The 12,464-nt window shown below is 40.8% G+C and overlaps 1 protein-coding gene across 1 annotated transcript in view; it reads right to left on the reverse strand.

Moving 5' to 3' along the window:
• Nucleotides 1-684: 684 nt before the first annotated feature.
• Nucleotides 685-12,464, reverse strand: part of LOC102216184 (uncharacterized) — a 24,938-nt gene continuing 13,158 nt past the window's right edge. The window contains exons 3-10 of the mRNA XM_005747340.2: nt 12,144-12,225; nt 11,771-11,906; nt 11,235-11,437; nt 10,972-11,108; nt 10,668-10,809; nt 10,295-10,576; nt 4,471-9,949; nt 685-2,079 (exon numbers count right to left, since the gene is read on the reverse strand). Coding sequence (XP_005747397.1) covers nt 2,063-2,079; nt 4,471-9,949; nt 10,295-10,576; nt 10,668-10,809; nt 10,972-11,108; nt 11,235-11,437; nt 11,771-11,906; nt 12,144-12,225 — 6,478 coding nt within the window. The 3' untranslated portion in view covers nt 685-2,062. The remainder of the gene's footprint in view (nt 2,080-4,470; nt 9,950-10,294; nt 10,577-10,667; nt 10,810-10,971; nt 11,109-11,234; nt 11,438-11,770; nt 11,907-12,143; nt 12,226-12,464) is intronic.

The following is a 12,464-nucleotide window of genomic DNA, read 5'->3' on the forward strand; positions in this document are numbered from 1 at the left end:
GTTTCGTGAACATGACATTGAGTTCACTGTATCCCTACAGTTAGTAGTTACCAACAGAGCACCTCTGAGGAGTAGTAGAACAGGTGATTTACATCATGGATGTATTGTGTAACTCCATCATGTCAATATGGACCAAAACCTTTGAGGAATGTTTCCAGCTTGTTGAATACGTGCCATGAAGAATTAGGACAAATCCGAAGGCAGAAGTTCAACCCACTACTAGAAGGTTGTTGGCCCTGCGACAGACTGGCGACCTGTCCAGGGTGTACCCCGCCTCTCGCCCTATGACAGCTGGGATAGACTCCAGCGCCCCCCGCAACCCTGAAAAGGATAAGCGGAAGCGAATGGATGTATATAATTATTGTAGATGAGGGTCATATCACTATAAGCCAATATCTTACTAGGCTGTTCTGACCATGACAGTCTGCAATATGATTTATTGCATAGCCATGTTACGTACCACTCTGTAGAAACACACCTTTGAAACACATGAAAATATTTGAAACTTTAATATTAACATGGGCTTAAAGGCATGCAAAAAGGTAAAAATGATACTATAATTCCATTCAGGACATAATGTAATATTTTCTTTACCGTCTGTGTCATATTTTTATCCAGAGCAGTAAAGTATTTCATTTCATAATTTTGGAGGAAGCAGTTCTTTCCTCTAATTTAAAGGCAATATGTCTCGCATATATTAGACCAGCAGAATCAACACGATTTGAAATAAGTTTTATTTTTTTTCTTCAAGAACAAAATATAAACCCAGCTCCAATATCCCCTTATATAATTAGCCATTGAAACTCTTCAAATATTTACAAAAGATAGAAAATAAAACAAATAAATATAACCTGCTGCTGCTTGAGAAAAGACTGGTTTGGCCTCCCAGTAACACTTTAAACTGTTTATTCCTGCCGCTTATGTTTCTCTCTGAAGGAGAAGATTCATCCTAATAAAGAAAACAAAAATGTCTCTGTGGTTTAAAAAAAAAAAAAAAAAAAAATTACGATTACATGATTAAATAGAAGCCAGAGGGTCAGTTCCTGAACTGTCAGGGAATTACAAACAAACGATGATAAAGAACCAAATCCAACAATAAATTAGTGGGATACTGGCAAATTTTGGTGGGTCTCAGTTATTGCTTGGTTCAGTTTTCCAGATATGATTGAAAATGAAGCAATTTCTTTATATCATACAGTGTTAAAGAACACGAGCAGCTTTTTATGTTGCAAAAAGAGCAAAGAATATTGAATTCACTGCCAAAAGAAAACCAAAACATAAAACTTTTAACTGATCAAGAGATTGGTGAGCACTGACTCCTACTGGTTGCTCATGGTAAGGTCAAGCAGCTTAGACCTAATCAACCACATTTTTTAATAAGAAATACAATTAGTATTTAAACAAGAAATATTCAATAAAAACTTCTCAAAGAGGACTTTGATACCACAATCTTACAACTTTAGAGATTAGACTCTGTCTAAATTAGCATGTTAAATCAGCATGAACTTGCAAAGGATTCTTTCACTGTATATTCCCACCACTACCAGTCAAGGGTGGGACAAATTAACTGAGAAATTTTATGAGAAGAGTGCAAAAAGCAAATAATATTTTATGGCTTACTGTGAAAAATATGTATCCTTATTACAGCAACAGCCTTGTCAGTTTATTTGTTTTTTTCACAGCTTTCAACAGCTTTCATTGTCTTTAACCCACAATGCTTAGCGTCCAAACCAGGTATAACAGCTGGAAAACAGCATGGCAATTCCAGAGCAGGCACTTCAGTATCTCTCCTTCTCACAAACTGACTGGGATTCAGTTCAGTAGCTGTTTGCACTGATTGGCTATTAGATCAGGCTGCTCTCGGGCCTTACTCTTTAGAAACACCCCACAGCAGAAATCCGGTAAGCCTTTCAGTTCTTGCTGTGCATCTCCAGATGCACGAGTCTTTGCACAGAGTAACAAGCAAGCCATTCAGAGTGCACTAATCTACTGAGGTACAATCCATCCTTGGGCTCCATGTAGGTCCACAGGTGTTGTATCCCAAGCCTCAGTTCTTTTCACTTCAATTAAACACGATGCCTTAAAGTTACAAAGAGGAGGAAAGAACAGGAGAGAGAAAATTATGTTAGAATCATAAAATAATGTTATCCTACAACATCCTGGCTAGGGATGGGTATCGTTTAGGTTTTATCCGATACCGGTGCCAAATCGGTACTTTTGAAACGGTGCCGGTGCTTAAACGGTGCTCAAACCGGTGCTTAAAGAATGGAGAACACAAACTTTGTCCAAAAACCTCTCGTGTTCAGCTGTTTTGTTTTGTTTTTTGTAAAAAGATAACAATGTTAGCCTTTTCTGCAGCTATGGGGCATATATGGTATCACTCTTGGCTGGAAGCAGTGCTTAAACAATGGGAAAAAAAACACAAACTTTGTCCAAAATCCTCTCATGTTTAACTGTTTCCCACTTTTTCTTTGGTCATTTTAGCCTTTTTGTCCAGGGTGAAGGGAGTATCTGCCATCAAACAAGAGGACAGCCGCATGTAGCTATGATGATGTTTGCTAGTTCACCTTACATGCATTAATGTAATAACGTGGTTAGCCTACTCAACGTAAATTACACACGGACAACATTAAACGACTCATGCAGAGAAGAACGGCTGCTGCTGCATCATCATCCTCATCATTTCTGCTACACTGGCAGGGCTAGGGGCCAGGACTCTATTCTTCGGGTTTTTGGAGGATGTTGCTCCGGTCCGATAACTGGCAACCCACCCGACGTGCACGGTGTGAGGTCTCGCAGCAAGCTATCAAATACGGCGCATTTCTCGGCTTTTAAAAAAAACGCTATGCGTCGCCAGGTGTTTCATCGGATTCGAGGTGTTACCTCCTTTGACAGTATCACAGTATCAGCTTAAAGCACTTGTTGCTGCTGAGTTTGCATCTTTTGCTGTGAAGTACAGCCAGACTTTTGACCGCTTCGCCGTGGACATTTTTAATCTGTAGTTCTGCTCTAACTGAACGTACGTACCTGGCCCCGCCTACAATCCTGGGAAACGTAAAATGATTGGCTAGAAGTGTATCACAGCTCAGGAAAAAAAAGCACCGAAATAAAGCACCGAAATGTGCGCTGCTTTTCGGTCTGGTTACTACCGCTTATGTCAGAACCGGTACCCATCCCTAATCCTGGCCTTACAATAACTACATAAAGCACCATGCAGCTCTTTATAAAAAACAAACAAAAAAAACCCCTCACAAACTAAAATCAGCCTTGGGAAAAAAGCCACTTAAATAAATACATACATACATATTAGGGCTGCAACAATACTCGTATCAATATTGAACCGTTCGATACAGTGCTTTCGGTTGGCAACTGCCTCAACGCTACCCGAACCTCTCCCACCCTCATTCAGATCTGGCGTTTGGAACCATCTTAGTTTTCATGTGACGCATTACCCTGAAGGTAATGGCGTCATGGACAAAACTAAAACAGTATGTCGGATGTGCCACGCACGTGTTGACGCCGTCCAGCCCCACGCACGGGGCGATCCGTGGTAACTCGTTAACGGAGATTTGCGGCGTTATGGCATTAATGTCATTTTAACGAGATTAACACTGACAGCACTTGTGGGAACACAACGAATATGACTGCACATTTACGCCGACATCATCCTAGTGCAAAGACAAATGGAAGCAGACAAAAACAACAAGCACGCACGCTACACGCTTCACCCCGAGTCATTTAAACAGCCGTTATGGGGACCTGATATGTTTAATATGCTGCTGAGAGTATACCCCAGAAAAAGCGTATAGTATAGCTTTTATTTTGGAAAGAGCCATTTCTCTGTAATAAACTCTCTTTTCCAAAGATTTTTTAAAATTATTTTGTTGTTTCAGCAACATTAAATTTAAAAACTGTACTACTGAGTTAAAATATATATTTATAATTTTAATAAATGACAAATTAAAAAGGCATCAATATTTTTTTGTATCGAAAAAAAATATCGAACCGAACCATGAATTTTAATAATACTAAACATACAGAGGGCTGTTAAAAAATAAAAATAAAGTTTACCCAGGTCATTTTTCTTTAAGTCAGTTTACTAAAAGTGAGTGATAGTGTCAGCTGAACGCAAGAAAAGTCTTACGGCTCTGTCACTCTAATATATATAAATAAATTCACATATTTGAACTTTGGCATCAATAAAACACAAGAAACATTATTAGAACACACCTCACACCCACAGCACCTCTTTTCAATTATACCATTTAGATAGACAAACTCATTTGTTCTACTCTTTAAACACTTGTCTGTATGTGCAGCAGACTGTTATGACTATGCACAGACTGTTTATAAACTTCTGCACTGAAAAGCATGTTTCTCTTTCACCATTTTTTACTGATTTGGACCACTATGTATTGCATAAAAACTTAAGAGTATGATTTCCATCAGTAGCCAAGACAGCTTACTCACCCTCGTCATCGGAGTCAAATCCAAAGAGGTCTGAGCATTTCTGCAGCTGGCGATGACTCTGCAGTTCCTCGACACTGTTGAACGTGGCAAAACAGTTGGCACATCGTTGTCTCTGCACGGCTGATGTCAAACAGGCCTGCTCTAAATCGTTGCTCATCTGAGACACCAGAACAGACAACGCATCCTTCCTTCGTTTTGGCATGGTGATGTACTTCTCATCCAGGTATGCTGTAGGCGGCAGACGCATGTACGGCTTTTTGCTGTACTGTGCAAGAGTGTTCTTGCACACAGAGGCCTTTGTGTCTTCAGCGTCACCTGACATCTGTCCATTTGTTATCACGGAGTATCCAGGTCCAGTATTTGTAGCCTGTGCCGTTTCTGCAGAAGGTTTCTCTCCATCACCCACTGGGCTCCCATCAGTCATCGCTTTGGCCTCAGCAAGCGGTTGCACTTCAGATTTAGACTTTGCAGGCTTCTTAGATGCTGACTGAGCCGCATTGTCTTTGCGATGTTTCTTCACTGTCTTTGCGTCATCTTTCTGAACACGCTTTCGCTTCTTATCTGCTTTACTGGGGTCTAGGGCTTTCTTTCTCTGGGATTTTTCCTTATTTGTTACCTTCGGCTTGCTTCCTTCAGGCGCAGCAGGTAGACAAGTCTTTTCATTTAGGATGTCAGAAGTAGCAGCAGGTGTGGTGGAAACTGAGCTGTCTAATGGTGCAACTGAGTCTTCTTGCTTTCCTTTTCCCTCCTCGTCAACAGGAGCAGATTCTGCCGAGTCACCCTTTTGCTGAATGCATTTTGACTTTGCCGTCTTTTTCTCTTTAGACATTTTGCTGCGATCTGCTTTGACAGACTTTTTGTTCCCTCTTTTGTTAATATTTTTGTGCTTCTTATTTACATTGCCTGAGTGTGAAGAAGCAGTTCGAGTAGTCTTCCCTTCTTTTGTTGCTATTGATTTCTTTGACCTTTTCTCCCTTTTTAGTTTCTGCACTTTCTGTGGTGTGGGTTGAACACCTGAGCCGTTAGCTGGCACAGAGTCACAGGAGCCATTGTGTGTCGCATCTGTGTTTTTCACCTTCACCTTTCCCTCATCAGCAGAACTTTCTGCTGCTCTGGCCTCAACGTGTGGGACTTCCGATTTAGACTCAACAGTTTGTATTAAGGCTGGTTCTCTAGTCTGGGAATCCCTCCTGACAGTCTCCGTGTTGACTTCATTATTTACCATCTTGTGCTTCTTTTCCTTGTTCGAGTCTGAGGAAGCAGTCCTTGTTTTTTTGTCTTCTTTTATAACAAGTGATTTCTTTGATTTTTCCTCTGTTTTTAACTTGCGTGCCTTCTCAGTGGTGGGAGGTACGTTTAAGCAGGGAGCTGGGACAGAAAGCTCTGAGTCACTAGTAACCTTTTTAGTCAAGTCTTTGTTTTCCACCTTTACTTTTACTTCATCATCAGCAAAACCTTTTACTGCGGCTCCTTTGGCCTCGACTTGTGGGACAGCAGATTTGGATGTGGCATGGCTTTTTAAGGCAGGTTTTGGGTTTTTCTTCAAAGTCTCATTGTTGTTACTGTTTGCAATCTTCTTTGTCTTCTTGAGATCTGAAGGTGCAGAATGATTTTTAATTTTAACCCATCTTCTTAGTGACCTGTATTTTTTAATTCCAGAGTTGGTGATGCCTGATGGTTTTGAACTGTTAAATGATGAAGACTTTAGTTGGACATAATTCCTTCTGATCTCCTTGCCCACCGATTTCTTCAATTTGCTGGTTGACATGGCTCTACGTTCGCCTCCATCTTGGACCTGCTGACTTTTCTCTTTGTTTAGCTTGTTACTCTCCATTGCACTGACAGCTTTCTCTCGAAGCTGGGCAGGGCTCTTCTGAGCCTTGGCCATTGCAGTTTTTTCTTTCACCATTTCACCCTTTTGACCAGCGTTAATCTTTTCATCATCCATTGCATTATTTAACTTGGGTGGTCGACCTCTTTTTTTAGGACCTTTTGTGTTTACTTTGATTTGTTTTTTCTGCTTCGGGTTATGCCTCACTTTGCTGCTGTGTTTTAACAATGATGATGAGATAACTTTGTGAATTTTGGGAGCCATCAGGGCTGTACTTGTTACTTGCCCTTTTCTCAAATTATGCCTTAATCTATTACTTGAATCAGTAGGCTGTGCAGAGGTTTCCTTGTTGGAAAGACTCTTCAATACATTTGAATTCTTGCTCTCGTTTTTCTTTTTCAACTTCTGTTTTATCAAAGATGATCTGCTGATGGAGAGAGGAGCAGCTTTATCTTGTATTCTTAACAACAACTCTTGACTTGCCTGTTCTGGTAACTTTAGTGCAGTCTTCACACTCTCTGTCTTCTTTGCAGCGGTGAGACTATCTGGCAAACTCTGCTGCTGCCTCCCAGCTGATGCATCATCAAGTTTGTCGCCTGTTTGTGCATTTGTGTTTTTGTCTGAATTAGTAGATTTTGAAGCATAGTGTTCTCTTTCATGAAGGTTCAGTGCCCAAAGACAAATAAATAAATGAGAGCATCCAGGGAGGCAGCACACTGCCTGCAGTGGACTGTGCTTCCTGGCATGGCGTCTCATTTCCATTCCGCTTTTGAACCTGGCAGTACAACCCTGATGAAGGCAAGGATGCCTTGGACTCCATCTGTGTCTTTCAACATGATGTTGAAAATGTTCGAAACTCCATAAAACCCTCATGCAAATACTACATTTATTGTTTCCGACACGGAAAGCCAGTTCTAAAGGTTTCAGCTCACCGTAGTGATCATCGAGTGCATGGTATAGAAGTGCAACACGGTTCTTTGAAATGTCAGTAAAAAAAGAGCATCCATCTGCGGGACAGCTAATTTTCTCTTGGGGCTCTGTATTTTTTTCTGTAACAACTTTCCAAATTTGTTTTGTAGCTTTCACCTTTAATTTATCTTCTGTGGAACAGGCCAACTTTTTGTTTGCTGCAGAAGAGCCTATATTTGCATCTTGTTCAAGTATCTGCATAGCTTCCACATCCTTTTTCTGTCTGTTAAATTCCTTCTTTTTGTCGATATGCCCATTTACTTTGTGAACAGGATATTTACTATTAAGGTGCTTAGACGTGTTATGTTTCTCTTGTGAAGATGAACCATCCACAGGCTTGTCATTGGATCTTAATTTTCTGCTTTCAGGTGGTGGGCTTACTGATGTAGGACAGGCAGTTGATTTCCTTGGTCTCCCCTTACTCTGACTCCCAGAAGATGTGTTTGCCATCTTAGCTTTGGGTTTAAGTGTTGAGACATCTTTGGTGTCAGGCACCCCATTTTCTTCAGCTTTAATCCTCTTTAGCTTCTCTATATGATCAGACAGGTGCATCATGGCCTGGAGGTCATCCGTGAATACTTTTCCACAGAACATGCACTCATCTTTACGATAATGGAACATTGCATGTGCCACAACACGAGTTCCCTTGAAATCCTTTTTGCAGAAGGTACAACAGTACTCCAACTTGGATTCCTCCGATTCTTGTGGCGTTTCCATAAGTTCGCTGTTCTCCCATGTATCTAAACTGCCATCCTGAGTTTGCACTGTCCCACCAACTTCCAAGGCCTCCTGTTCTTGTAAAGAGCAGCTGGAGGTAGTCTGTATATTTTGAGGATTTTTAGGTTTACTTCCAACTCTAGAGTCTTTGGAGGCACTATTGGTTGGAGTTCGCTCTTTGTCATTCTCCAGGTCTTGAGTAAGGTGCCCAGGGGGAAGATCAGTCACCATCTCTGTTACTAGCGTTAGCGAAGATATGTCACTTATACTGTCATGGTCTGTACATGAAGCCTCAATTTTGGTTAACTTCCTTAGAGCGGCTTCATTTCTTCCCCAACTTGAGTCACTTTTACAAGGCACATGTCCTCTTGAATCTTTAGGTGAAACCGTTGTGAGATCTATCACAGAAACATCGCTTTTGCCTTCTTCACTCTCGGTCTGGAAAGAGTTAAGTTCTTGTTCTCTGTCTTGACACTGTGACTGTGCACGATCAGCATTCCTAGACTTGGAAGCAATCCCTTTATTGGAAACTGGGCGGACTTTGTCAGTAACTTTCTTTTTCCCTGATATTAAAGTCTGAGAAACTTCAGTTTTTGAGACATCTTTTGCTGTTGGAGCTTTGCCTAAAACCGTGGATTTCGAGGCAATAGTAACTTTCATTTCAACAGTGGGCTCTTCACAGGCCTCTTCTGCTGAAGCAATGGTGGAAACTTCGCGGATTTCATCTAAACGTGGAATTTCTGTTGATGCTGAAGACGCTGTGGTATCTCCCATTTCAGAAGCTGACTTCTCAGAGAGCTCTCTTACTGAAGATATCTTTCCTGAGACAGAAGTCTGAATTTCTCCAACTGAGGACCCTCTATGTTTAACTGCTGCTGCTGGAAAGCCAATTGTATCCTTTGTCTCAGTGGCAGGTTCTCCACAAAGCGGATCTTTTGGAGGGCTACCGTGCACAGATGACCGTGTGATTGTGGATACTGAGCTGTGAATATTCAGCCCATTTCCTTTTCCTTTTTGCCGCCTTGCATAACAATGCAACTGCTGGACAAATATGGATGGATCCCGTGCTCTGAGAATCACCTTGTTACGATGCACAGTCTTGACGAGTGGTGATGTTGCAGGAAGCTTCACAGTAGGTTTGTAAAGAAGCACTTGTGGGAACCCTCTCTTTCGGTTGCAAACATCTTCATTAAATGCACCCACAAGTTCATTGTCTGGTAGCGAAAGTTCCAGAATTACTTGTGGAGGAGAATCTGGTTTAGAACAATCCAAAGAAAACCCTTTCTGGTATTTAATGTCTTCACTTTCATTTAACTGAAGGTTCACTGAAGATTTGTGTTTGGCATGGTTCCTGATACGACCCGTTTCTGATCTGAGAGATGATCGATGGTGCTTGTCATGTTTTAACCCATGTCTTTTGACCTTCAGGGGAACGTTCTCTTCAAGAGTTCCCGAGTCTTCTAGGAGCCACTTTGGTTTTCTAATTCTCCGTTTTGGGAGATTCTTTTCAGACAACCGTGTAATACGTCTATGTTGTTCGTAAGCTTGGCCTACACTGTCCCGTATTCTGTCTAGCTGCCAAAATGAGCGCCTCAAAGGTTCAGCAGATCTTTCTTTCAAAGGTCTTGACCCCTGGTTGCCCTTCTTCTTTGCACTGTGATCAACATTTACTGGTGTTTTTCCTGTGCCCATCCTTAGTCTTTTTGATGCAGCATTCGTATCCTCTTTATGATGCCGCTTTTTAGCTTCTGCCTGAAGTACACTTTTAGTTCCTTTCTGACATGCCAACACACTTGATCGGAAAGCAGAGTCTTTGGTGCAGTAGTTTGAAATCCATTTGTCCTCCATGATTTCTTCAAGAGCAGCACTAACCACTTTCTCATTCATCAGCTTCAAACAGTTGGTCCTCAAAGCAATGAGGTTCCAAAACTCTGGATCAAAATACAGATCCTTCTTCAAGACCTGAGAAGAGAACAAAAGAATGAAGTCTTTTAGCACCATTTCTACACACATGGATAATTTTCTAATTACTACATCTGACACTGTGATTTAGAACTTTGTAGACTTGTATTTTAACCACTTAGCTATTTGCAAGCCATTCAACTACTGGAAGACAAGGATTTCTTCTTATAGCTAGCTTTTATGACAATAAATAGAAGTAGGAAGAAGAAACAGAATAGTGCAAATTTATCAGATACAGGAATATATTTATTTCCACAAGTGAAATGTCTATACTACTAAGACTTTACTTTTCTTAAAATAAACTTCAGTCTGTTAATATATACACACAAAAAAAAGATGCCCAACCTGTAGCGTTTCAAAGCGAACATTATTTCCAATAGAGCTGTACTCTGCGTCGTACTCTTGATCAGGATGCATGTAAAGAAGGTAGACCATCTTGTAGGACTCAACAGTGCGCTCCAAGAAGAAGACGAGAAGAGCACACGCCCGGCATACCTCCAGATCATTGTGTAGCAGGCCGGCAATGGTTTTGTAGATTAGTGATTTCGTGAGGGTATCACAGGGAAGACAAGACTTCAGTGCATTAGCACAGAGCTCCACACAAAACTGGATACCATCGTCTCCAACCTAATGAGATATAAACAAAGGAGTTAAATATTCATCTCCATGAATATATATATAATATTATTATAGTTAACGTGTTATTATATGGTCTAACTTCTTGCAGTATGGATCTGATGAACGGGAAGATCGAGTTGACATTAGTGGCAGACAGCATCAGCTGGCGAGTCTCCTCTAGAAGAACTTGCTTGGATGTGTTCAACCGAGTATGAAGTTTAGTCCACAAGAACACAAGATCACTGCAAAGGGGGGGGAGAAAGAAGTAAAATCTGTTCTTGATAATAAGATGTAGGGATGTAAACATTGCATTAAAAATAACTCGCCTGCTGTAATATTTGTAGAACAGCCCTCACTTAGAATAAATTTGAAAAAGTTATTTGTTTATAATACCGTTTACTTACCACAAATAGTACATATCTCCCCTCCAGAGCTGCTGGGACAGAAAGGCTGTGATGAGAGCTAACAGTAACTCATCCGTTTCTTCAAACTCCAAGTTACAGATGATGTGCACTGCATTTTTACCATTAAGATCCGCAACCTAAAAAACATTGGAAAATGACTTCTAGTTCAGGCAAGTCTTAGTAAAGACGTATATAATACAAGCATGTCCACAGAGTAAGTTTACACGGAAGGAAAAAGTATTTTATTACTGCACTCTACCCACCTCTTTATGTAGACAGTCATGCTGTGAAGTTTTGTAAAGCCACGTGAGGTAGACCTGGAGGAAGAACAAGTGTTGTCCTGTGTTGGGATGCCGAGCACAACACTTAGCCAGGGCCATAGCCTCAGCAATACGCTCACAGGATAAAAGGTAGCGCACGCGAAGCTCAAAGAACACCGGCAGCTGAGAGCTGATGTATCCATCCACTGAAGGAAAGCCAAGTCAGAACAGAGTTTTACTTTGTATGAGAACAACCAGTGATAACACAGTTTTATGTTAGATAACCTGCAGACAGCATTAAGAATTTACAATGGCCTCTGGAGGAGCAGAAGCCTAACTTTCCTCCATTCAGCAAATGAAATGGTTGATTTCTGACAGAACATGAGAAATTATTATTAATTAAGAAAAAAAAACAAAGTATGGTATTATACATTTTTCTTTTAATTTTTAAAAGACAGCTGATTAAAATTTAAAGGTAGCTGGTGTGTTACAGTTACTCCAGTATTAGCATTTCTACAAATAATAACTACATCACTGACCGTCATTCTGAGGTAAACTGGACTCGCTGAGGATTGCCTGTACGGTCGGGTTGGCCCAAGGCCCGCCGCCCTGAACCAAACGCTCCACCTGAAGTAAGTGAACATTCTGGTGCTTTGCAAGAGCCAAATAACATTCCTGGAGGAGAATAAAGAAAAAACACAAATGTGTCTTAATTGCGCTATCGTGCCACAGAGTACATAGAAGATGGGACCACAAAATAACTTTTTAGGTACAGCAGCAAAGGTCTAGCCCAAATGATGGAGTGCCCTGACAACAAAATATGCAGTGAAATGAATGATAATGAACATAATCAGATTCGACAAACATGCATTCACTGTTCTATTGGGAAGATAATAAGCTCTTTATTCTCACCTGGAATGTATCAGTAAAGTGTTTCAGTGGCTCCTGATAGAAGTCGTTCTGGTCAAAGAAAAGCAGCAACTCAAAAACACTCCTGTGGAGAAATCAAAGGAATAAATGCTCATTTCCAAGCTACTTTAAAACTTAAATCTGGATATTCCGAGTAAACTAGCTATCTGTGTGGCTCTAAGGAACTCTGTTATTGAGGGACGTGATGAACTATAAAGGGTTGATGGATATATTTAGTAGGGGTGCAACGATACACAAAATTCACGGTTCGGTTCGGTTCGATACTTTGGTGTCACGGTTCGATATTTTTTCGATACAAAAAAA

The sequence above is a fragment of the Pundamilia nyererei genome, unplaced genomic scaffold (assembly GCF_000239375.1).
Source record: "Pundamilia nyererei isolate P.nyererei 1_Seehausen unplaced genomic scaffold, PunNye1.0 scaffold00194, whole genome shotgun sequence".
Taxonomy (NCBI): domain Eukaryota; kingdom Metazoa; phylum Chordata; class Actinopteri; order Cichliformes; family Cichlidae; genus Pundamilia; species Pundamilia nyererei.